Genomic DNA, 26,195 nt, shown 5'->3' with positions numbered 1-26,195 from the left:
CCAGGAGTGACTCCTTCAGTAAGATGTGTCATTGGATTAGCATGTAAGCAGCGTGTAAGCAGCTGCCTTCAGCCTTCACCAGAAACACCTTGGGAGCTGCATCTCGCGTGCAGGACTCTCAGCAAAGCCGACTTAATGCTGCGGTGCCATGACTTTCTTCTGTAGGATGAAGAATGTGAAGATTTTGCATTTCTCCCTGCTTTTCGTGTTCGTCCACGCCTGTGTCGGTGAGTTCCACTCCTTTGGGCTCGTGCTGCTGTGATTACAGTGCAGACGGCAGTCAGACATAATCAAGTGAAGCCTGTTTTACAGTTAATAATTCAATTGTTTTTTTCCTTTAACCTGGGAATTATATTGTGACTGTGTTAATTTTATATAAACATTTGTTACAATGGTGATAAGCATTAGCTAAAAACAAGCTTTATATATGGAAAAGCTATTTTAGGAGGTTGGTAAACCTCACCTGTGATCCTAAGCAGCGTAAGCATGCTGGGGGAGAATTTAGGGAAAGACGTGGCTTAAATGTGCTATTACGTATGTTCAGCCATGAAAATAATGGTGCAAACTAAAATAGAGTGAAATTCATCTATCCTGAAAACTCCCTAGTCTACTTTTAACATGATTCATCGAGACACTACGCGTCAGTCTGATGTCTCTGTCCACAGCACGGGCAGACTTCGCTCCATATTTCTATGATAACGGACCCTACAGCCAGAATGGGAACCTGGCGCTGTTCAGCCTGTCCGAGGACACACCTGTTGGTGAGTCGGAGCCACGGACTCGCTGCTTACGGAGCACGTAGGGCCAACAGCCGCTACCCAGAATCTTAGATTAGAGCAGATGTAAGATGTAAATACTGGAGCTCAGCCGGCGGAGCCACCTGCTGTTTTGAGGAGTACTGTCTGTGATGTCATCCGGCTCGTACGCGGCCCACAGATTTTGCTAACGTATGGTTTCTGTGTCCAGGTACGCAGATCTATTGTCTCAACGGCACAGATCCCGAGGGTCAGGAGGTGAAGTATGGCCTTTCATTCGATCCAGGGTCCAAGGAATACTTCAGGGTCGACCCGGAATCTGGAAACGTTACACTGGTGGAAAAGCTGGACAGGGAGGTAAACCTCACACCATGATGGGGCTAATTAAAAGTGGACAATTATTTTACCACAAGCTGCTAATCGCTGTGTCTGTGAACTGGTTTTCCATCTTTGTCCAGAAACAAGACTCCTTCGATGTTTTTGTCAGCATCTCTGACGGGCAAAGCAAGGTTCAGTATCAACCTGATTCAGCACAAAATAAGGACATTTGTTATCGTCCTGTCAACTACAGTCATTTACTGTTTTTCTTGTCTTTTTTCAGGTTGTGGAGAGGGTGACTGTGTTCGTCATGGACACAAACGACGAAAAGCCTGAATTCCAAAACATGCCTGCCATCATTGACGTAGTGGAGGTGAGTTACCCAACGCGGCTGTTTGCATTTCTTCAGCCTTGTCCTGTAAATCGTGACCTCCTGTTCCCTCTCGTGCTTCCTCTAGACAACGCAGTCTGGCAGCAGCATATTCAAAGCTGAGGCGGTCGACAGAGACACGGGCTCTGGAGGCTCAGTCACCTACTACCTGCAGGTACAACTCAACACGAGTCAGATGCTCCACTTTTTATCAGCTCTATCGATTTTATCAGGCCCAAAGAACAGCTGGTCTGTAGTGACACGGGCACATCTGCTCAAAGCCGCTTACTGTGTATGCGCATCCTCTGTCCTTTAGCATAAATGTGCTATACAGTACATGCAGCTGGGATGAACAAAGCGTTGGCGCCTTAATACGGCCCAGTTCAAGAGTTCACACGCGGCTTCAGCAGCAGGTACGGTACGAGTGACCTCACGCTTTTAATCCTGGTTTTGTTGTGCATCTGCAGAATCCTCCGGGCAGCTTGTTCGCCATCGACAGACATAGCGGTGTCCTCCGTATCAAAGCTGGAGGAACGCTGGACTTTGAGAACACAAAGACACATTTTGTGACAGTGTTTGCGAAGGTGATGGATGCATCAACGCTAATTAAATGTTTTTAATCAATAAAGCTGGATTTGGATTTCAAAATCAAACTTCCTTCCTTCCTTCCTTCCTTCCTTCCTTCCTTCCTTCCTTCCTTCCTTCCTTCCTTCCTTCCTTCCTTCCCTTCAGGATGGTGGTGGGAATTTCAATGGCAAGGAACAGTTTCTTTCATCCTCTGCTACTCTGACAATCAATGTCATCGATGCACAAGACACGCCGCCATCTTTTATTGGAACGCCCTATTTCGGCTACGTTTATGAAGTTTCTGTGCCTGTGAGTATTAAGATGTCCCACCTCAGTAAAGGTAAAGGCTCTGTCCTTCCTGTTAGTCATTTCCTCATGTTATGTGATTTATTCTTCCACATTAAATGCCTCAGCCTCTGTTCAGTACATCTGAGAATCAACACACCCCGTGAATTACATCAGCGCTTTAATTGCTGGCATTTTACTGTAAACCGTAACTTTACTCACAGCGTGTGCAGCCAGATTATCTCCTCCTGTCACCAAATGTCACCGCAATATTTCATCCCCAGATCCAGTTTGCATTCTGACTTTCATCCAAAAGGTAATAATTAATAGCCTGACATTTCCATTCACCTTTCAGTGAAGAGTCAGAGTCGGTGAAGGCCACACACAGAGCAGATTAACTTCAGGTCAGCTGATGGTAAACTTCGCTTCTGGTGTTTATGTGTCTGTTGCTCCCAGGGCTCAGAAATCTTCACGGTCGTTGCAAAAGACGGTGATGTGGGGAATGCAAATCCAATTCGTTACTCATTTGATGATGGTGAGCTCTTCAGTATAGTGCACGGTACCGTGTGTGCAGTAGATCTCACACTAATGTTCTCATGTTCTCTTGTGTCTGCAGGCGATGATGGTGTTTTCAGCATCAACAGGACCACTGGTCGCATCACTCTGCTGACCTACCCCATGTATCTAAAGAGAGAGATCTTTAACATTAAAGTCAGGGTGAGATGGGAATTAAACATTTAAGGTTTCATGTTTGTTATTCATACTCCTATCTATGAAGCTGAACTGGCATCTTCCCTCCAGGCTTCAGAAGTCAGTCCTGAAGGCAGACTCATGGACTACAGCGTGACCACGGTGGTGATCCGTGTGGTGGATCTCAACAACAACCCACCCACTTTCTATGGAGAGAACGGCCCACAGAGCATGTTTGAGCTGACCATGTATGAACACCCACCAGAAGGGGAGATACTGCGGGGGCTGAAAATTACAGTCAATGACTCGGATCAGGTGAGTTGCAGCTTTACTCACATTAATTACACAACAGGCCTCTTTAGTGATGCCTGGTTTCTCACTGACACTGAAACTGCCTCCTCATTGTTCCCATTCACTCCACAGTTATTGTTATTATGTAATTGCACTGTTATCTAATAAGACACATGCATTGTATTACAGCATTGTGTGCAGCCTGTCTATCAAAGGGGGTTAAGCCATTACCACACACTCTCAAGCACAAATTAAAAGGTGCTCTACAGCTGTCAGCTTATGTCCAATAGCCAACTGAATATTTATTTATGTATATTTTTTTCTAATAATTCTGTTACAACATCAGGCTGTGTTTTTTGGCGCAGGAATAATGATGCTACAGTACTGATATCCCACATTCTGACGCATTATGGTAATAATGAAAAGATAGAAGCTTATATCCAATAAACAGACAACACACTGCACGGATTAGAATGTCTGCGATATGGTTTTGACAAATGAAGATTACTATAAATATACTAGTTCGTATACATTACAAAAACTCATCAGATGACGCTTGATGATGAGATGTTTGTTCTGCTCTTACAGGGTGCAAATGCTAAATTCAACTTAAGGTTGATTGGACCAGGACGAATGCTGCGAGTTGTCCCTCAGACTGTTCTCAACGAGGCCCAAGTCACAATCTTTGTGGAAGACTCTGCTGCTATGGACTATGAGAAGCACCACTTCCTCACATACAAGGTTAGAAAGGGTCAAACAAATGCACACATCCCTAACACTTAATTTTTAAATTGCTTCTTTTTCTGAATCTAATTCCACTTCAGCTGCTTGCTGTGGAGATTGACACGCCGGAGAGATTCAGCGCCACCGCAGACATTGTCATTCACCTCCTGGACACCAACGACAACGCTCCCAAGTTCTCCTCCGATTACTACATCGCCAGAATTCCAGAGAACTCACCCGGTGGCTCCAACGTGGTGTCGGTCACGGTGAGCGGGTTTTTTCATCCCGTCTAAAAATACATGCGATCACCAACGTACGTCATTCGGAGCTAAAGAGGAGCGCTGATTTTAATAAAATGCCCAAGAGAGCCATTAATTCTCTAAATGTAGACTTTTTGGATGCTGGGGGCTGGGATAATATGCGAAAACATGTAGATAAAAGCTAAGCGAGGTAAGCTGCCAGATGGCTATCACTTTCATTTTGTTGTGTAACACCAAATTCCCAGATTTTTCTAATGCTTGCGAGCGCATGCAGCTGCAGCACAAAATATACGCATAAGGACACGAAGACATTTACTGACGATTCATTTCTCAGATCCACCTTTTGATCGCTCCCAACATTTCCCCCCTTGTCTGACAGCAACAGGAGCCCACGCTAATGAATCCTGCCCTTGCGTGAACACACACACACTTGATCCCAGGCAATTTCAATCAGATAAAAGAACAGCCAACAAGTGACCTTGGCCACAGGGAGACAGCGAACAGGCCTCCCTGCTGCCACAGACAGACAGATTAGCCCATGAGGATGTTGCTGTGACATCAAAAATGTAGTCTTTTTATAGCTGACCTCCAAAACATCATGTTCCAAACCGGCACAGACGCTTTCAGTTTACTTCATGGCGGCAGACAGCTGCTTTTTCTCCACACACAAATACAGTAAACACATATTATAACGTGTCAACATGTTGATGTTTTTATAGAAAAGAAAGATAAAAACTGTTACTAGCCTGTTATTTAACCCCAGAATAAAGCCAGCGTGTGGTGATATATGCCTCAGCTTACTGAGCACTAAAACCCTTAAGGAGGAGATGCTCTGTCTGCAGAAGCTGCATTGAACAGAACAAAACCTGTCTCTTCTGATCATCTACAGGCCACAGATCCAGACTCAGGCCCGTGGGGTGAAGTGAGGTTCTCTATCTACGGATCAGGGGCCGACCTGTGAGTATAAAACCAGCTGTGGGTTCAGATTTGTTAGGATTTTAGAAAGAGGCTCAACATCTCATTCAGTTTCCTCACATAACACTGTTATTTATATAGAGTATATATAACCCACCATTTGTCAAGGGCAGGATAAAAACATAATAATAACAAGAAATCTTTCTATATATATAAATATTAGAAATATATAGAAAGGAAATGGACTGTACATGTATATGAAAAACATCTACACAAAAAGTATGTACCTGTAGGTTAAATTAAGAATTCTAGTCTGTTCTTTACTTCTAAAGACTGTAGTCCTTCAAAGGATTTGTTGGTATTTTCTGTCTGCTCGATTTTTATTAGATTTCAAGCAGAGCTCTAACTTCTGAGGAAGGAGCTCAGTGGTCACTGTTCTCTACTGTTATATTAACTATTATTCCTGTAGTGATGTGTGATGTCACATTGCATCCAGAACAAGGTTTACCAAAATAAAAGTATACTGGACAGAAGAGCTCTGACTTTTTCAGGCAAACCTCTAGTTTCTCTAAATTGTTTGTGAACATGTTTTGGTCCTTCATGTGCAAAACATTGCATTTGGAGTTTGTAACACAGAACCACATAGACCTGATCTTTGACTGCTTGTCCTCTGTCTTTCTTAATCCTCTAATGGGATTGGAAGGAGAAAATAGACTGGTCTTACATTGACTAGGTAACAGCCTGACAAAGTCACTGCAGGGCAACACAACAAGTCAGTCAGTAAAACAGTCTCTTTATGTCACAGCTCAGTTTTCATCACATAAAGTTTCTGGATTAGGGAAACAGAATTAATCATTTAAACAGAGCAAAACTGAAGCAAATTTTCTTTCTTTGATAAGTTTCTCTTGTCTGTTTTAATACATATTGTTCATTATTGGTTGTCTAAACCAGGAGTTGTTAGCCTAGCGTAGCATAAAGAGCAGGATCAGAGGCAACCACTAGCCTGGCTTGTTCCAAAGCTTAAAAATCTGCCTCTCAAGGCCAAGCTCATCAAAATGGTGTTTTTCACCCAGCAAGTTACATCTGTGGTCTGTAAACACATGTGCCTCACACACTATGATGACACTATGTTAAACCACAAATATGTATTTAAACACTTCTATTTATAAACATGTCCATCTCACCAGATACATGTTAATCTCCATATGTTCTCATTAAGGCTTTAGTCAACAAATATGATATTATGATATATAATCATAAGCAGTATTAAATATTTAAGACTGTGTGATTTTGCGTTACATGCAAAGTAAGCCTAGATGCCATAAATGCTGCTTTTACAGCTTTCTGATCCAGTCCGCGTCAGGGATAATCTATACCCAGCCCTGGGCGATCCTTGATGCAGAGGTGAGGTCTAAGTATAACTTTTACGTGAAGGCAGAGGACTCAGAGGGGAAGTACAACCTGGCTGAGGTCTTTGTGACGGTTCTGGACCTCAATGACCACCCTCCAGCTTTCAATGACAACTTCCTGGAGAAGACCATGGTGATTGGAGCTCCAGTGAAGATAGAGGTATCCACAGCTGTTTTTAATAATTGAATCAGTTCAGCATTGTTTTCAATGAAATGCACCCGCGTGTGCTCAGGCCGTCGACGATGACGCAGAGGTCCCAAACAATGTCATCGAGTACACCATCATGAAAGCAGAACCGGACAACAACATCTTCGACATCAACGCGGACACGGGGGAGATTGTGCTCAAGTCCTACATCAAGTCCATGGCCATCATACAGAACATCACCCAGCAGCGAGACTTCACCTGGTCGCTGGTGGTGCAGGCGCGAGACCTCGGCCAGCCGTCGTTCAGCACCACTGCCGTCGTCAAGATTGACATCACAGAAGCTGTAAGTTGTAACAAGTTACAATATAAAGTATAAAGCAACTGAATACGAGCATAAATAAATATTTCCCGGTAATGCATTTCACAGATTCACAGATAAATCCTAAACACATAAACATGTTCCAAATCCAGTTGCCACAAAATCCACAATAGCTACAGTATGTATTTATATCATTATATAGTAAGTATATAGTATTATATAGTAGTATTATTACTTAATATATTGATGATAATCCTAGATTCTAATCAAAACTCAAGTCTGAAAAATGTTGTGTTTCATATTCTTTTGACTTTAAATTTAAATTTAGGCTTAAAATAATGTATTTATGTATTTTTTTCAAACCATAAAAACCAAATAATAATCTACATTATATACAGCGTAGGTCTCAGACTAGACACTCTCTCAGACATCCAAACATGTCCATGTTTACAGGTAAACTGTGTTGTTTTTAATCGTTTTTTAATGATTTTAACCTGCTGGGCAGGTGAAGAACAGCATGTTACAATTTAAATACCTGAGCAGTTTGTTTGCAAACACGCTGAGATGCCTTTCTGTAGATTAATCAGAGCCCAGTGCTTTCACTAGTGGTTTACTGTGCAACATTGTTGAAACTTACATAAATATAACTGTCATGTTTACAGATCAAATCCAGATTTTTCTCATACTTCCTGGGCCTAAGGAAACGTCCAGCGACTGTGTTTGGGATTTGTTTGACCGTTGTCACCTTCGCCATTTCACTGACAATCATCATTTCAACGCTTATATACTGGAACTCTGTGAAAAAGTCACGCGTACAATCTCAGGGCAAGATCAGAAAGATTATAAGGAGGCCTGTGCCATAAATGAAGCTTGCCTTGAGATCTTCACAGCAGCACAGCAGTACTTTTGTTTTGACTCAGTGGTACCAAGAATTTGTAGCATCTCTTATTCATAGAATCTAGTGGTAGAACAAGGCTGCGTCTGTAAAAGAGTACAAGAGCACAACATGAACTATCATCACAAAAATTTCCCATGCTCTAATCAAGACACCAAAAAACAAACCAAATCAGAGCTGTCTCTACTTTTACTATACCATAATTGACATTTTTCTTATGAAGGGTCTCAGTTATAACCTTTCTGATCTTGTCTGGACAAAATATAAGATAGAAACATAACCTAAACAGTTATTGTCATTCTTATTGCGTTCAATCCACAAATGATGCATTGGAGAATGGGAGTTTTGCGTAATATTTTCCGCCAAATTGAACTCCATGCAATAGCACGGTACATGCATAGGGAAGGATTTACAAGCTTGTCTTTGTGTGATACACAATAACGTCAGTGCCGTGGTTGTGAACTTTCCCTGTGCTCTTTTACAGACCCAACTCAGTGGGGGGCCTTTGGGATCATTTTTATTGCAGAATAGAAACAAGCCATTGCAAATCCTAGGCATGCTTGCTGGTGTCATTGTCCTAATGGTTCTTGTCACGGTCATCATCTCCACCGCCACATTCATACGTAACAAAAAGTCCAATCGAATCCTGCCTAACCGTCGCGTAAGGAGGCGACCAAAGGCCCAGCACACCTGGATCTTCAAAAACCCCTTCAGAAAACCCGGGGCTTCGGGAGAGAGATTTAAAGTCGAGGAGGAGGAGCGCGAGCCGGAGGTCATGGCAGAGAACGTCAACTACAACAACAACGTCAGCAACGTGGTGAGACAGTGGCCGCCGCCGCCCTGCGCCCCGACTCTGCCGCCTCCAGTGCCGCCCTACACGCCAGGGGAGCGGCAGTGGGTCGTACCCACCGTGTCGGCTTCGGTGGCGCCCAAACTTAAGAAGAAGCCAGCGATCACCAGACAGGACACTATGAACAAAGCCCTGGTTTCAGAGCTTAAGATGAGACTGGAGCAGAAAAGGCTCCTGAAACATTATTAGTGCTGGACAAAACAATCTCACCTAATGGGCCAATCTGCTGTCATGGAGTTTGCGTCAGCTGATCAAGTCTTCAATGTTTTAACTAACCCTCCTAAAATGGAGCATTAGTTAAAAATCACTATTTGTATTTGGTTCAAGTCTCATTTTCTAGCACATAAATCCAACCTCTTGGACTATTTTGGGACAAACTGGATGTTTAAACTGCTTCAGCCCAGAAGCCTTGTCGGGACAGAAGCCCTGTGGATTTTAACAAGCAAGACTGGTTATTTGGGATCCAACCAAGCTCCTTACAAGAGATTTCATGACACTTGAACTGACTTAAGAGATCAACCACAGGGGAGGAAACCAAAGTGATCATGTTAGGAAGACCTTTAATCCTTCTGCGCAGGTGCAACACTCTGTTTAGCAGCGTTGTATGGTTATTTTCAGATTTAAAGAACTTTGCCTGTTTGTTGCTGACCATTGGTCTTTTTTATCAACATATACTGGCTTTTATTAATTTCATGTCATATTGATATTGCTACCAATAAAACACATAATTTGTATGTAAGAGTAGTGTAAGACATATTTTAATTGTTGATCAAATAGATTTTATTCTAGTAAGAATTTTGGAGTCTCTCATAGAATTACGCTGTTGTCCGCTTTTAAAATTTGTAAAATAGCAGGTCTGTTGCCCTCAGCTCATCAGCACATCCTTAATGAGCTGGCAAATGAACCCAAGAGCCACCTGCAGGAGACAGAGGTGAAGCAGCTTGTATCGCTGCACTCAGGTGAAAGACAAAGACGGTTTCTAAGATTTGGTCATTTCCCATGTAATAATGAGCAAAACTATAATAACTGAAACTAAGGTGACGGCTTTAAAGGAACAGGCTGATGCTCATGTGATGGACGGGAACCTGTCCAGGCCTCTCACCCAAATGACAGCTGGGGTAGTCTCTGGCAAAGCAAAGCCCTTACAAGAATAACAGATTCCGAAGGATGGATGCTCAAGCAGCATGTGTTGATATGGTTTATCACTGCAACACGAATGCATGTGTAATTTATATTATAGCATCTGGAATGAGATGTAGAGCATGAAGGCGGCCTTGTAGAAGAAAGTTAAAGTTGTTATTGGTAAAACCTCAGCAGATGTTCCACAAATACGTACGGTATTATCCTCACACAAGGCCTTTTACTGCTTAGCTCCAGTTTCAGTGTCAGCGCCACCAATTATGGAGCTACACTGAACCACTCTGAGTATTTGTGTAGACATCGGTCAAACATGCACACGGTTTCAAAGTTACATAAAACATGAAATTTGCAGCTTGCCCTCTCTAATCCAAAGACCAATTTGTTCATCTTTCTACAATATTGCGTTCTTGGCTTTAAACCAAAAGTCCATCTGCCCTGATCTAGTTTAGAATGACTGAATGTGTGTGACTAGCATTGACCTTACGCATGGATCTGGTGACACAGAGCACATTTTTAATCTTTGTTCCTTTGTTTGTTTGATTATAGTTTGTTTTAGAAACTCAGCATTTGGTTTAAATTTGTGACCCCCCAACAGGTCAGTAGAGTTTAAAAGTTTTTTTTGAAGGTACAAAACTTAGATTTTTAGGTCAAACCTGTCGCACACCCATTAACACAAACACTCTAAAATGTCGCAAGCTGTTAATGCTCTGAAGTGAAATGAGGAAATATGAGGAACAGCCCAAATGATCATGCATTATGCCATGTAAGAGGCAGGCGGGATTACTGTGCTATTTGACAGAGGATTACAGAGTTGAGAGTTGCAAAGAGCCCTGATGCTTTAGAATGGAAGAAAAGCTATGAACCCCGCTCAAAAGCCCCGACGAAGGTTTGAAGCTGTGGCGTTTCTAAAAGGCAAATGAAATAATTGTTTTTTTTACTGGAAAACATCAGCATTAACTCCCGTTCTTCAAATCTAGAGCTGGACAGCTGCCCCGAAGCTTAGTATGTAAATAATAAAGTGCTTTATACAACAGTGTTCGGAGGAAGATGTACCTGCACCTAATGTGCTTTTACTGAAGTCACTTTGTCTTCTCATTCACAGTGGACATGATTCAGCCTCAATCTAGTCACAGCTCATGTAAACACATATCAAAAAGTCAGGACAACGATGCATCTGTGCTGCTGAGAAGCGACACCAGGGGGGCGGAGCCTTGGGTTTGTGGACCGTGGTCCGCGGTGTGGCTGCTGCTGTTGGGGGGGGGGTTCAGTGTTTGGGTTTATGTCAAATGAACAATGTTATTGGTCAAGGCATATCCGATCCACCATCTGCCTGCGTGGCTCATGGCGGATCATGTGTGACGCATGCTGAGCGTTGTGGGAGACGAAGAGCCGTGACGTAAATGTAGAGTGACGCAACAAGAGGATTAAAGTGTTCTCGATACTTGACGCTCCACACGTACCGTATGGAAGTTCCGCTTTGTGTGTGATGAACCATCCTGACGTTCTAAAGTCTCAGACTTTGGATTTCTCTCAAGTCGGTCTCACGTTGATTGATTTGATGAACAAAATGGTGACGCCGACGTAAAACGTTGTGTTTCACCCTCAACATCAGGTAAACGTGAGCGGAACAAACCTGTAGTTTTTATTCCGACTGCAAAATCTCTTTGGTTGCACAGACACCAAAACAGTGATTTAAAACAGACATGAGAGTTGCTTTAAAATAATTAAGCATAGACAGGATGACACCAAGCAGATGGTTTGATCCCACACAAACACAAATGGACTTTATTGTGTGCTTTTACCTGGTTCCATTCCATGTATTGTGTCTAGTGCTTAGCAACACTATATGGACATCAGTCGGATGCTTTTTATTCATACAGACAAGTGCTTATACAGAATCTGACACAGTTTTAAAAAGAAATGTACTCTCCTACCATTGCAACACGTTTTTTTATCTCAATATTGAAATAGGTCACAATGGTTTCATTTAAACATGTGTTAACATCAAGGAGACGAGACACACGTGTTGTTTTTTTCCTGACAGAAACAAACGACAGACCAATCTTTACACTGCTGCACATCCTTGAATTACACTCTTGACATAATGGTCATCATTCACATCTTTGCAACAAACTCCTCGGCCTAGAACAGAGGAAGAAATAAGATTAAAACCAAGGCAGACAATGTTGTCAATCTTCTGAATTGTGTAAATATATAAAAGTCAGCATCATTTAGCAGGTATCTTTGTTTGAAGTAAGGGACTATTAGGGAGCGAGATATTCAGTTTTAAATTGTCCTTATTGAGCTTAACAAATTTAGTATAGTTCAGCTGTGAGTCTGCTTTGGTCACATTTGCCTCTATTCAGTCGGTCATCTGATCTCCTCCTCACCTTCCTGTCTTCGGTGGAATCTTTATGAACCAGACCTTCATCGCTGGCCGCCTGCAAGCTGTCAAAGGTGCCTTGCCGCTCTCGCTCCACCCCCGACGGGCCACTTTCTCGCCGCCGGTTCTTCCAGGAGGCCATGATGCCCTCCAGACAGGCGAACCTGATGTCGGTGGTGCAGGCGTACATGCCTATAGGCACGGCCAGCACCATTGCTAGGACTATCACCACTATATGAATCAGTTTCTCCCTCTGTTCCATCTCAGTAATGTCACTTCCTGTTACGAACATGATGCACTGGCCTGGATGTGGCGCCTGGTTCTTAAGAGTGACACAGATTTCATATTTGGTAGCGGGCATCAAATCGGACACCGAGTACGAGTGAATCCCAGGACCGATGTAGATCATTTCTTTTTTCTCCGCGTCCGACCGGCCGAAGTGGATGGTGAACCAGGTGTCGGCAGGGTGATCCAAGGCGGCATACCACTCGATGGAGATGCCGCGCACCGTCTGTTTGGCGATGCGGATGTCAATGTAGACGTTCTCGTCCCCGGCGCCTGGTGCGTTCGAGGGGCCGGACGGGGCTGACGCCTGGGAGCTGTCGGGGGACTGAACGTCCAGGAGGACGCTGGCAGACGAGTTTCCAATGAAGTTGACAGCAGTGCAGGTGTAAACGCCACGGTCGGCTACGTGGGCGGAGGGGATCACCAGGAAGGATCTGATGGTGTCGTCATCCACTCTTTCCTGAGACTCTGAGGACAAAAGTTGCATATCTAAGATTATTATAAAAGCAGACAAACAGACACTGAAATTTAAAATGGCATTTATTAATAACCTAACAAACATAAATGGTTCCAACTCCACATATAGTGTAGTTGTAGTTATAAGGAGGGGAGCAGCAGCCTGGTTGATTATATTGGACTGATAACTTGAAGTGATGAGCTACTACAAGCTCCACTCACAAAGATAAGTCTAATGACTTTGAGCTTTGCTGCAGCCGACATTAGGTAGACTACACTATAATCTCCAACACTCTTGATCAACACTGATGGTGTTATGCAGCTCGAGAGATTCAGCAGTGATTATAACGCGGTGGGGGGAAAAAAAATCCAGATTTATCCCTCCTCATCTTAAGGAGAGCTTAGAGGGTTCTGCGATTAAAGTATGTGCTTAAGTATCTAATTTACCGCAAGATATCATTGGAGCTGGGCGCGTGGATGACATACTGCACTGTGGATATCGCACTCTTACCATGAAATCCTCTGATTATCTTCAGACCATATGTCCACCACACCGAGGGGTCCGGTCGGGCCTTGGCGAGGCAGCGCAGCGTGACGTTAGCGCCCTGAGGCAGGCTGATGTTGGAGGACGGGGTGCTGACCGCCGGCTTCATGCAGCCGTTCAGCTCGACCTCATGGAAAAACTTCCCCGCCCTAAAGTCCGGCCCTGAGCAGGTCAAGTAGGAGTTCATCAGGATAATCGGAGGGCTGAGAGACCTGATGAACTCCACGAAGCCCTTCAGGCGGCAGTCGCAGAGCCAGGCGTTGTCGTGCAGCGCCAGGACGACGTTGGGCCCGAAACTGGTCGCCTCCCGCTCCCCCATTCGCTGTAGCTTTTGATACAGGGGCCAGTTTTGGAAAACATCCTTCGATATGACCGTAAGCCGATTGAAGGATAAGTCTAAGTAAGTCAGACCTGGCAAAAATTTTAACGCATGCTCCGGAAGGACGTCCAGCTGGTTGTGCTTCAGGTCCAGGATCTTGAGGGCGGGCGTGTCCTCGAACGCTGTCCATGGTACTGAACGGAGCTTGTTCCCCTGCAGACGGAGCTCGGTCAAGTTCCCCAAACCCTCCAGGCCCCTTGAGTTAATTACTGTAATATCATTAAAGTTCAACCACAGGTTCTCCAAGGCGGGTGTTAGGGAGAATGCCCCTCTGGGTATTTCAGTAAAGTGAGATTTTTCTATTCGTATTTTGGTCATATCATCTGGAAGGTTTGATGGTATGGCCCCAAACGCGCTCTCCTCCATGCATATGAGTGACCTAGAGGAAAGAGTATAAATAGCTTTGTTTATAGTTTAGCCTAATATTCTTTGAACACATTTTTATCTATACTTTAACCCGAAAGCGTCTCCACCATTGTTTGCCTATAACCATAAACTGTAACTGATGTAACCAGCGTCACCCAGTGACACAGATAAACAGGCTACAAACCTCTGCCTCGATGAAAGCCCCGACACCAAGTCTTACCTTCCATGGCGGTCTTCTATACAGCTGCACCCGCGTAAACACTGAGAATAACTGTCATATACTAGACTGTGGAACACAACTATAACCAGCAGGTAACAAATTATGTCCATAGTCTGCGAAAATACCTGAAGTTGACGGCTACATTCGTGCTCAAGACATGTCGAGTGCTGCAGACCTGGGAAGCCTATTAAGCCTAATCCCTGACGTACCGCGTACTGAACAAGTGGCTAATTCTTAGTAAAGACACGCACTATTAACTTGCCACTGACCCGCTTTATGTTTACGTCGCACTGATTGGTCAACAGCTAAGAAAGTTTCCAAAGTAAAAGCTGATGTTAGAATAAAGATTGTTTGTAATCCATTAATAAGGAAATAAATATACCTTATCTTTTTTATAACAGTAATACATTTTTTAATTCGTTTGATTCTCCACCTTGTTTTTCTCTAGATAATGAGTGGCTGATCACTTACAGTACTGATGAATAAAAAAAACATTCTCAAGAAGATAAAGAAAACATTTTAATCTTCTAAAAATTAATAAAGCACAACTTCTATCCCTTTCATAGACAGGAACTTAAATTTGTCTGACTTGTTGATTCCATTCTTTAGAAAAATCTTAATAGACTAACAGCAACCAATTTCTATTTGTAACGTATAGATTTTTAATAAATGAAAACCCAGAAAGCGATGCAACCAGTGCAGTATGTCTAATAAAAGAACAAACACTACTTACTGGGTGTGTTGATATAAAAGTTTATTTAATTCCTTCAAATAATTTTATTGGAATGAACAGATCTACATTTATTGGGGTAATGATGCCTCTAGGTGGCACAAAACAGGTACATAGAGCTATTTCAGTGTGTGTCTCATTGTTGGGAATAGAAATAGTTTTACAGTTCATTCTGCCTCATTTCCATCCTATTTACATGGTGTCATAGTTCTGTACTTGCCTCCAGCTCCAGCTTTATCTCCATTCACCAGAGTGTAAACCATGCCTATGTGTATATCTCTTCTGAGAACATATGACAGATATATACAGAGGCACAGGCTTAACTTTATATGTAAGTGTACATCGTCCAGTGAAGTATATACAAATCATACACAAACATATATATAACCATGGTGCATCTACCGCTGAGTTCCCTTTGAATTAGATCAGGTTGCACAGGTTTCTATGCTGCTGCTGTCATGCAAGTAACATGAAACGTATGTGGATTACTATGATTGTTGCTCTTTCTGTTTTTTCATGTGTTATTCTTACAGGCTCAGTAATAAAAACGTTCTTTTACACGTACCATAACAGCATGAGTGTGTTTGTCGTTTCAATGTCAAATATACTGAAAGTTGATTAGAATGTTACACATTTTCTAAACAGATATTTCCATAATAGTGCAGCGTGCAAAAGTCCTTTGATAGAAGTTGGCTCTCTGTGGTGGCGGGGTGGGTGGCGTGACCCAGCGCGGGGGGACGGGCGGGGGGGAATCCCACCGCGTGGGCGTGTGGGGGCGAGAGGTGGGGGGGCTCACGTTGGCGCGCGGCTGAGGGCGAGAGTAAGCGCAGAGGTGAGGACGCGAGTGCGGGTGGAGGTGGGGCTGGGGACACGGGGGGCGACGTGGCTGTGAGTGGGCGTCGGGGTTTGAGTTGGGACGCGGGTACGGGTGAGCGCGAGGAAGGTGGCGTGGAGCAGGAGCCGGAGCTGGAGCATGATGTCAGCAGAAGTACTCGTTGGGCTGTCCCTCTATCTTAGCCGTGGCCTCGGAGTCCAGGCTGGAGCGGGCCGACAGCAGTCTGTTGGACTCTTCTGGGTTCAGTCTGTTTAAATACTCACCCTCGAGCCCTTTGGCTTTCGTTCCTGGTGACAGAGTTTCAAAGGTCACATAGGAGTCTTGGATGTCCTTGGTTTTCTTCCCCCAGTACTTCTTTATGCGTCTCTTCAGCGCCCCACAGCACACTATGACGGTGAGGGGAACCGCGATGACACAGGCCACTGTGATCACAATGACATTGATCAGCCTCTGGGTGCCAGTTGCGCTGGCTGCTTCATCCGTGGAAAAGATGACACACTGCTCCTTCTTGGGGATGAGCCCCCTCACGCACACACAGGCAATGTACTTGGTCCTGGGCACCAGGCCTTCAATGGTTACACGCGTCTGCCCCGCACCGACGTTAATCTTCCTCATGTCCCTCTCTCCAAACACAGCGTACAGCACACTGAATGCTGTTGTGTTCTTGGCTTTAGGGGCTCTCCAGTTCAGGGAAATCGTATTGTCTGTGTCCCCCACGACCTTTACTGAGCGGACCACCCTGTCAGGGTCCTGCTGCAGCGATGAGGTGTTGGCCGCCAAGTTGCTCAAGTTTGTCTTCTCCAGATCCAGCAGCACATCTGGGTTGGAGGTGGTGACAGGGACGGGAGTGGCTCTGTCAGCCAGACTGTAACTGGCGAGTTCGGGGTCAGAATTAGGACTGGGTGGGAGGCCAGGATCCAGGGCAGGCGGGGATGAAGAGGTAGATGTGGGAGCCACGTATCTGGCCACCAGTTTCTCCTGGTAAGCAGCTTTGCCCATCTGGCTCGGTTTCTTGACTTTGGGTTTCTTGTCACTGTTTGTCTGGTTCCAGTCGGCTTTCGACGAGTTGGAGATGACGAGAGAGATGACGGCCTCTGCGTTCCCGGCGTAGTTAGTGGCCTTGCAAATGTACTTTCCTGAATCACGATAGGACACAGCTGGAACGCTGAGAATAGACCAGGTGATTCCATCCTTTGATGTCTCCTGCTGAACTGTGGACAAAGAAGAATAGAGCCATTAGGTACTGATTACAAAGAAGTATATGTAAATAAATAAAAAAGGTATTGCATCAGACAACTACTCCCCCAAAGAGATGCCAAACAGGTGATTATACAACTCACGGTCATGTACACAGTTGTCAATCAGACTTAATTCTATTAAACAATTCTATCCAGGCTGGTGGCTCTCTGCTCAATTAACATCAGCACAGCATTGCAGACAAAAGCATCTTATGTGCTCCCGACATCCAGCTGCTGACTCACCTGTTCCATTCACAGCCCGTCCATCTGCCCTGCGCCACGTCAGGTCTGGGATGGGGACGCCGATGGTCCCACAGCGAAGCAGCACGTTGTTTCCCACAGCGCTCCTGACGCGGGCCACGGCCGTGTGGATGCGCGGCAGCTGACAGCGCCGCAGCTCTGCGTCGCTGAACAAGACTCCGGACACGCTCTCTGGAGCTGAACATCGGAGCCTCGTGTCAATGAACGCCACTGAAAGGGTGGGAGACTTCTGGAACTGGACCAGGTCGTAGAGGCGACAGTCGCACACCCAGGGGTTGTCGTGGAGACCTGAGAATAGGACATAAGTGAAGATACATGGGGAACACAAGCATCCAGATGTGTTCAAAGTAATAGTCCAGCCTGCAGATGGTTGGTATGGATGTTAGGATGTTAATCCTGTAAGAGGATTAACATTTAATTCATAAACTACATTATGGCCATGACCACAGCAGTGATGGTTGTGATGATGGTGATGCTGATGGTGATGATGAAAGTCTTGAAGTAATCAAGGTCAGGTTTTGCTGTCATTTCAACCTCCTGCCCTTAGTTAAAGCATCAGCAATTACAGCTGAACCTAGAACAGCTGTGAACTGCTTGAATTACAGCGTAAATTACTGTAAATCCAGAAAAGTCTGAGCAACTTATGCTGAAAACTACTGTATTCTCCTATAATTGTGCGTTAGGTATTTCCAGTTGAGTTCAGGTCTGGGAGAATGAAACTCGGATGGCGTTGTGCGCACTTACCGAGTATCATCTTGGAACTCTCTGGCCCTTGCACCGGTTTCGCCGCCAGCCAGGTGGAGAGCACCTCCGCCGGCAAAGTCAAGAGACTGTTGCTGGACAAATCCAGGTAGGTGAGGTTCTTGATGTAAATGGTGGCTTCCGCGGGCAGAGAGGTGAGCTGGTTGTTGTGCAAATCGAGCAGTCTGAGGCTGGGCATATCCGTGAGGGACTCCCAGGGAAACGTGGTGAGCGCATTCCCGTCCAGACGAAGCTCTTCCAGGTTGAACAGCCCCCGGAAACTGCCCGGGCTCAGGTCGGACAGCGTGTTGAAAGACATCCACAGGAATTCCAGACTGGAGAGGTAGTTCAAGGCGTCGCTAGGTATCCGCTGTATGACTGTTTTCTCTATCCGCAATTTGGACGTGTCAACAGGGAACCCGACAGGCACGAGCGATATCTCAGGATCATTGCAAATCACGCTCCTACAAGGAGACAGGCACAACTGAATAAACAACATCCAAAACATCCATCTGAATTTACGTTTTTATTCAAGGAGTACAAAGGAACACGGGGAACAGTCTAAAGGTTGTGTCTAAATGTCTAAAGGACAACACGCAATCCTGCATCTAACAATTGTGTTTCCAATCCATCCTAACACATAAAGCGCATGGATGAGAAGGTTAATGTGCCTTTCAAAGATAATCCTGCATTAAATAAAATTGGACCGACATGCACTCGCTGAATTATCTTCTGTACACGTGTTTAAACATCTGTCCTCCCATGACAAGTCCCTTCAGTGGGAAAAAAGGTCTTTGCGCGTCTTTGCGCACAGACCACAGCCATTTGGAGAGTCTGCCCGGCGTCTCCTTACCTGGTCTTCGATCCGTCACTCAGGTTGTGGTAAAAACAGCTGCACTGCGACGGGCAGGAGCCCACCGGAGACACGAGTTCACCTGTGGCCACGTAGAGGACCAGGAGGAAGACGAAGAACATTTTGGCCCTCTTTTACGCATACGCAGCTTGCCTACATGCGCCCCGTTTGCGCCGACTAAATTCAAAGAGAGCTGTTTTTTTCTTTCATTTACACGAATATCATCCGCATGGCTTTGCCCCGCCGCTTCGCTGTCCCATAGTGATGAGACTGCTATGAGTCCCGAGATAAAAAGGATAGACAAGGATTAGCGAAAGGACTGGCGTTCTTTTCATTTGGATGCGTATTGCATCCCGGAATCCGATAGGCTGCGCAGAGACGTCCCTATTTATTATCACGGGGAAAAAAAGACTTCCGAAATGGTCATAATCCACTGTATGTTTGGATTTTTTCTTTCCCTCAAATGTAGCTCGTTCATTTGAGCCCTGACGTGACTCTTAATCTGGAAGATGACAGCACTGTGTTTTACCACAAGGTGGCCCCTATATGATAACACGGGGCTCCTGCATCGGGGTTATTATTTCTGTTATAAGATAAAACAAGTTCTTGTAATATTTTCACATAAAGACATAACTCTGCTGTTAAAGTTCCTGAGTTAAAAAACAATTATATATAATTGTAATTTTTTATAAAAGAAACTCCCCCCAAAGCTTTATTTAATTCGCTTAACAACAATTAAAAAGCCCAATTGCTTAATATGAGACTCACATTATTCACTGCCACCACATCTCATCTCATCATAATTATATGTAAATTTAATCCCATTGATGAAAGAGACTCATTGTGACCTTTGGGTTTTACCTCAATAATCTCATTGAACTGACTCCTACACAGCGGTTGGAATGCCTCTAATTGTAAACCTTTGTTTATGTAAATACGGCACATAAATACATTTGGCTGCCACTGGATCTGATACAGTTAAGGTTGTAGAGATGTGCGGGTCCACAGGGATCTCAACATCTAGATTAATACAGAAGTACACAGGTATTTGTTTCACTTCGTCCCAGCGTTCAAATCTGACGTAAATACATTTTGCATTAGGCTCATAACACACTTACACACACGCAAGATTCCTGACCTCGTGATCCTAACTGCCTCAGGCCTACAAGCTGGTGGCAAAAGCAGGACACTGGATCAAGCTCCTCCACTTGTTCTTGTATCTGCAGTGTAAACAGTTTTGTTTCCTCTGTCATGTTTCAGGCAGGTGTTGTGTCAGAGCTGGGTTACGCTCCTGAGGTCACTGTGTCCATCAGTTTCACTTTTTTTCTTCACACATAATACAATGCTGTTAATATAACTGCTTCCTGTCACTTATAACTAAATGGAGACTGTACTGTGTTTACAGTTGGGGATCGTTATTGAATGCCTGCAGATATGATCTTAAAACCTTTGTCTTATGTTGTAACCCTGACCCTTGACTGAGTCAGTCTTTGTTTGCAAAACACGGTGATGATGTAACAATTATTGGGATGCAGACGGGTGTTGGGAGGAATCTTTCGTTGTCTGGGGGTCTGGGATCTCCTGCTCCACGTCAGTTTGGATGTGAGTGACAGGCAGGAGGCGGGGGCTGTGCAGACACCTGTTGTGCCTCCTTAACGCGAGGCAGATGTGTGAGCCGCGGCAAACGCGCAACCTCGTCGCTTCCACGTCGGCGCCGGGACGCGGCGACACAATGGCTCGTTGTGCGACTAATTGAGGGTTTTGCCGTTGCCGTGGGCAAATGCGCATTAAGGCTCGCGGTTCGCGCGGTCGCGTTCATTAAGGCATTCCGACGCGGATTGGGGCGACGGAGCGCGCGCGGCTTTACATAATAAAGTGCACGCTTTTTCACGTGAGACGCCCCTTTAAAAGCGGTTACCCTGCGGCCACGCCGAGGCGCATCGTAAACAAGAGGGTGGAGGGGAGCGGGAAGTCTGTGGCAGCCGGACTTTGTTGTGTCGTGGGGGCTTCGCGATGGTCTCGTCTTCCCCTTTACCGGAGGGCTTCTCCGACCTCGACGTGTTCTCCCTGGGATCGTGTCTGCTGGTGGAGGGTGAGTGGTTTTCGCGCTGGACTCGCGCCACTAACCTCGGGCAGGAGGCGCGACTGATCATATGCACGCGCTCTCCGACGTGCAGCTGCGCGGACACGAGTCGCTCATTAAACTCAGACCTGCGCCTTCGGTTACGGTCTGTGGAGAAATGAACGAGCGCAACCTTTAGTGTCACCTTCGCGCGAGCCGTGGTTTCCACTCGTCTCGCACGATGCATTCGTTTCTGATTTGTTTTTTTTTTTTTAATGTGTGTTCCACCAAAGGTCTGCTGGGCTTCGTTCTCAATGCTGTGACAGTCGTTGCCTTCCTCAAAGTGAGGGAGCTGAGAACCCCCAGCAATTTCCTGGTGTTCAGCCTGGCGCTGGCGGACACGGGCATCTGCATGAACGCCACCGTCGCCGCTTTCTCCAGCTTCCTGAGGTGAGTGATGTAATATAGGTTTGACCTTCTGTGGTCAAATTGAACGCAATCTTACAGTTTGCAACATCCCCCGCCAGCCCTGGAGGTGAATACTGTTCAATTTAATGGCTGTGACTGTAGTACAGTGTGTCATGCAGCTGTAAAACAGATGCCGCCAGGAGCAGTGACTGGAATGAGGGGCAGAGTGGAGCCGTGGGGGGGGGGGGGGAGTGGGGGGAGGCCAGTGCACAGCGTGACGTGCAGAAGAAGAGGCTTTGCAGGAAATGACGGATGAGTCTTGCGGCTTGAACGTGTCGCTGCTGGCATTTGCACGCAGCGACACGCGTGAGACCTGAATGAGAGTGGGTTCATCCGTCACCATGACAACAACTTAAAGCATAGAACCAGGGTGACCGAAAGTCCGAACTTAGAACCCCTGCAACATCTGTGGATCGGTGACTGCTGGCGCTTCGGCTCATGTGTTTCGCACCCTCCGTGTCCAGGTACTGGCCCTACGGCTCAGAAGGATGCCAGACCCACGGTTTCCACGGCTTCCTAACGGCTCTCTCCAGCATCCACTTCATCGCCGCCATCGCCTGGGACCGGTACCACCAGTACTGCACCAGTGAGTAGACACCTGCTCGTCTCCTCACGCAAAACGGTGATGCAAACAAATCCACCATCCCCCCCCCCGGAGGACCACACACCACAAACACCCACTCAACATGCACATGAGGAGGTTTGTGGTCTTCGCGTCCAGCTGATCTAAGACCCCTGGCTCCTCCGAGACGGCCCGCTGGCCAACAAGTGGCTTTTTGTCCAAAGACTGAATTTCCCATCAAATTAACAAAAACAACAGGTGCTTAAAAGCAATAGATACATTTATGGTCATGTTAGGAAATAAGTGACAAAAATGAACTTGACATCTGTTCTCTGGAAACAGAACTGTAGCGTACTTTTCACATTGTTAGAGGTGTTGACTAGAATAGTGATCAATGTTGGGAACCTGTTCTTGGCAGGAACGAGGCTGCAGTGGAGCAGCGCCATTTCTCTAGCCATATTTATTTGGCTCTTCGCTGCTTTCTGGGCTGCCATGCCCCTCTTTGGATGGGGAGAATATGACTATGAGCCCCTGAGGACCTGCTGCACGCTGGATTACAGCAAGGGGGATAGGTAGCGTTTAGCCACACACACAGCGGACTCATTGTTCTGTTGTTGCTAAAAACAGGAGTTCAGCTTCTGATGCACTTTCTCTTTGCAGAAACTATGTGTCTTACTTGATCCCCATGTCCGTTTTCAACATGGCCATCCAGGTCTTGGTTGTCATGTCCTCCTACCGGTCCATTGCAGAGAAATTCAAAAAGACTGGAAACTCCAGGGTAAGTCGAAGTCCCTTTAGCAAGAATTCAGTATGTGAGTTGATACGTGTTGATTTCAGATTCTAAGTTGTTCTTAGACACTGCAAAAGACTGGCTCCTCTTTGCTCCAGTGGCTCCACACCCAAATTCGATTTCATGTATGATGCAGGGAAATTTAGAAATGATTTTGAACTCCACAAACCAGCTGGCAGTTGTAACCTTCTGCCATTCCATGTCATTAATTGCTGGCACAACTTCCTCACATGGTTCTTATTCAGTGCAACAAAACAAACAGGCAAGCACGCTGTGACATTCTGCATACAGGTCATCGCTATTGGTGCTTTAGATGGGAATGTTGACAGCAGCTGGTGTGTATGGAAGAGAACAATGTGTCTGTGAAAGGCTAGTTCATTAGCAGGGGTTCCTCAGGGACCAAACTAGGTTGCCTCACTTCATGTTGCATAAGCCCATTACTGACAGTCATCGGAGTTGGCCGAGGACACTTTCACTTCAACAAGACAGACGATGCTCAGGAGGTGCACACCCCTCCACCGCAACAATGCCATTATACAACAGTCCAATGCCTGATCACAGACGGTGGTCATGTGACACGTAGGCCCTCAAACCTGGAGGGTTGCATTGCTTTACATTCATGACGGGTGATGGCTGATGCAGACACAGGCATGAAATGATCAACAAAAGCAAAGCTAGGAAGAAGTGGAGAGACTGGTTGTTAAGGGTTAAATACCACGCTAGTGTTTTGTGAGCTCTGATTCAGAATAATGTCCACTTTGACCCGGGAACACGACAACCCGCCCCTTTACTCGCTCGTTGCTCCTGCTCTCTAGTTGAGCAGATGAACGATCTTAATACTGATAGTGTTTTCCTCGCAGACAGTATTCCAAGCATGTGACATTCCCCCAAATGAAAAACCTCGAGACCCAAGGCATTTTTGTATCCTTCGCTTCTGTAAGGTTTACAGTATCTGTAGATAATCCTTTCTCCTCTCCCCCTATATTTCTCATTCGCCTCCTGAAGTTCAACCCCAGCGCTCCTCTGAAGGCCATGCTGTTCTGCTGGCTCCCGTACGGCATCCTGGCCTACTATGCTGCTGTGCAGGACGCCACCCTGGTCTCCCCGAAACTCAGGATGGTACGAGTCAATGCAGCATTGCACACAACTAGAGTCAAAGCCTGGCGCCATCAGCGTGATTGCGCTCATGTTAATCTGTATGACGTAGCGACAACACTGTTGTCCTTGCACTCACCTGCAGATTGCTCCCATCCTGGCTAAAACCTCTCCCACCTTCAACGTCTTCCTGTACGCTCTGGGAAATGAAAACTACAGAGGAGGCATCTGGCAGTTGCTCACGGGAGAGAAGATCGTGCCTCAAACTGACAACAAGTCCAAATAAACAAGCACACGCACACACACACACAAGCAGTCCTGATGGTCTTTCTCAGGTACCTACTGTACGTGTAGATGTTTCCGTTTGTGGGTGTGCTTCAGCATCAGTAAGGTATTGTACAACATCTGTCCTGGAAAGGTCCTTTTGTGTCTAATTTTGTGAAATCATTGACATGTTGTGCAAATGTACAGCGCTTATGTTACGAAACTGATGGACGCTATTGATGTTGGGGGGTCGCCTTACAGCTTACTGCAGCGTCTCTGCCAGTGAGACGTGTGGTTCATTACAGCAGGCATTTCCTGACGTTGCCTTGGATGTGACATGCACCCAGACCGAGTAGACGCTAGACTTCTAGCACACGTTAGTTTCACCTGGGTTCAGAGATTCTGTACTAGTGCAATCTGCTAATGGATCCCCCAACACCAGGTTCTTCCTTTTAAATTCATTTTTTATTTCATATTAAAGATTTGACATCATAATTTTTTATCTACAGTTTGATCCCATCTGCCACATTCTACTACTAAAGGTGTTTCAGACGAAGACAAAGACGAACCCTAGCCTTTTCTGTCAGTTAGCGCCTTATTCTTTCATTGCTTCTGGCTTTTTACTTGCTACCGTTTGGCTCAGCTGGTTCACTAACAGTTAACCTCTTAAGCCTTGTGACCTGCCTCCATGTTCTCCACTTGTCTTCATGTTATCCTTGCCTCTCTGTGCTCAAGTTTGCCACATGTTTAAATGATCTCTTGTGTGTTAGTGTAGCCTCTTGCTTGTGTTCGCTAATGTCCCTTTTGCAATCAGCAACAGGGACCTTTATATGTGAAGGGAACAACCTCTAACATATTACTGTCATAAAAGAGGATTTACATTTATGAGATTTCTGACCTCTCTGGTCTGCAGACAGTCAATAAAGCATCCTTCCTTCTTACCATGCCTGTGAATTAAATGAGAACATGTGTGCAAGACACCGATGCCCTGAGGGGTCATGAATGAATCCTGTGTCCAGAGCAGGACTGGACTAATCCTCTGAACAAGGAGGACTAACAATACACAACCCCACAGTGATCTGGAGATTAGGTACCGTCTGTGGATTAAGATTAAGCAGACATGCTTATCACCTCCAAGTCAACATGTTTGTGTGTGTGTGTGCCTCAATAAGACAGGTCAGAGTTATCAGGTGTTAAATTCCAGATGTTGATGCAGAATTAAAGGTGGAGACAAAGACAACTTCAACATGTGCGTGAGCAGCGAGAGGGAGGCAGACGCTCAGCCAGCACGGTGAGAGAGCCCAGAGGTAGTGACGTACAGTGGAAGCTCCAGTTGGTGTTTCTAAGCAGATTAATTGATGACGGCCTGTCAGTGGAGGGGGCGGTTGCATAATTATGTGGTTTTGACACGTGTGCGTCATGCAAACCTGACCCCCGTTTCATCAGGAGCTTTCTCATTCCCGTTAATGTAACATCTGCATTGAACTTGACAAGAATGGACTCAAATGTAATATCGATTCACGTGGCAACATGAGTGTGGAAGATTTTGCTTTCACAATAAACACAAATGTTCTACCAGAACTTTCATGTGGTGAGCATCAGGCCCAAGTCCCTCGCCACTAGGGAACATACGGGGGATGTCATCTGGTGGGAAGACACCACTTCCTAAACTGCCGCAGGCCGTGATCTGCTGCCAGAGTGAACAGAAGAACAAGCAATAACAAAAAA

The 26,195-nt window shown here is 45.5% G+C and overlaps 4 protein-coding genes across 7 annotated transcripts; 2 read left to right on the top strand and 2 right to left on the bottom strand.

Annotated features, from left to right (window-relative positions):
* On the top strand, positions 1–9,534 carry cdhr1a (cadherin-related family member 1a). Of its 2 annotated transcripts, none has more exons than XM_041067594.2 (17): positions 1–227; positions 666–761; positions 967–1,112; positions 1,214–1,264; positions 1,357–1,446; positions 1,532–1,618; positions 1,911–2,027; positions 2,176–2,319; positions 2,752–2,830; positions 2,912–3,012; positions 3,097–3,300; positions 3,865–4,017; positions 4,101–4,265; positions 5,149–5,216; positions 6,515–6,743; positions 6,817–7,074; positions 7,713–8,570. In XM_041067594.2, the coding sequence occupies exons 1-17, from the start codon at positions 149–151 to the stop codon at positions 7,911–7,913; spliced, it is 2,268 nt and encodes a 755-aa protein (XP_040923528.1). In that variant the 5' UTR covers positions 1–148; the 3' UTR covers positions 7,914–8,570. The 2 variants fall into 2 exon arrangements, with proteins under 2 accessions (XP_040923528.1, XP_028982787.1); XM_029126954.3 differs by having other exon boundaries at positions 8–227; positions 8,430–9,534.
* A 2,028-nt stretch (positions 9,535–11,562) lies between these two features.
* lrit2 (leucine-rich repeat, immunoglobulin-like and transmembrane domains 2) lies at positions 11,563–14,830 on the bottom strand. 3 transcript variants are annotated; one of them, XM_029127513.3, is made up of 4 exons: positions 14,569–14,764; positions 13,571–14,361; positions 12,326–13,071; positions 11,564–12,077 (listed from the first exon to the last, which is right to left on the bottom strand). In XM_029127513.3, the coding sequence occupies exons 1-4, from the start codon at positions 14,676–14,678 to the stop codon at positions 12,051–12,053; spliced, it is 1,674 nt and encodes a 557-aa protein (XP_028983346.1). In that variant the 5' UTR covers positions 14,679–14,764; the 3' UTR covers positions 11,564–12,050. The 3 variants fall into 3 exon arrangements, with proteins under 3 accessions (XP_055358747.1, XP_040930008.1, XP_028983346.1); XM_055502772.1 differs by having other exon boundaries at positions 11,563–13,071; positions 14,694–14,830; XM_041074074.2 differs by having other exon boundaries at positions 11,563–13,071.
* A 262-nt stretch (positions 14,831–15,092) lies between these two features.
* lrit1a (leucine-rich repeat, immunoglobulin-like and transmembrane domains 1a) lies at positions 15,093–20,837 on the bottom strand. The gene is made up of 4 exons (XM_029127840.3): positions 19,227–20,837; positions 18,377–18,837; positions 17,615–17,920; positions 15,093–17,344 (listed from the first exon to the last, which is right to left on the bottom strand). The coding sequence occupies exons 1-4, from the start codon at positions 19,346–19,348 to the stop codon at positions 16,278–16,280; spliced, it is 1,956 nt and encodes a 651-aa protein (XP_028983673.1). The 5' UTR covers positions 19,349–20,837; the 3' UTR covers positions 15,093–16,277.
* A 24-nt stretch (positions 20,838–20,861) lies between these two features.
* rgra (retinal G protein coupled receptor a) lies at positions 20,862–25,408 on the top strand. Its single transcript, XM_029127639.3, has 7 exons — positions 20,862–21,318; positions 21,582–21,738; positions 22,221–22,342; positions 22,737–22,890; positions 22,979–23,096; positions 24,114–24,227; positions 24,349–25,408. Exons 1-7 carry the CDS (start codon positions 21,240–21,242, stop codon positions 24,487–24,489), a joined length of 885 nt encoding a protein of 294 aa, XP_028983472.1. The 5' UTR covers positions 20,862–21,239; the 3' UTR covers positions 24,490–25,408.
* The last annotated feature ends 787 nt before the right edge of the window (positions 25,409–26,195 follow it).

This window comes from Betta splendens, chromosome 15 (assembly GCF_900634795.4).
Source record: "Betta splendens chromosome 15, fBetSpl5.4, whole genome shotgun sequence".
Classification (NCBI taxonomy): domain Eukaryota; kingdom Metazoa; phylum Chordata; class Actinopteri; order Anabantiformes; family Osphronemidae; genus Betta; species Betta splendens.
This window is presented reverse-complemented; position numbering and strand designations above follow the sequence as displayed.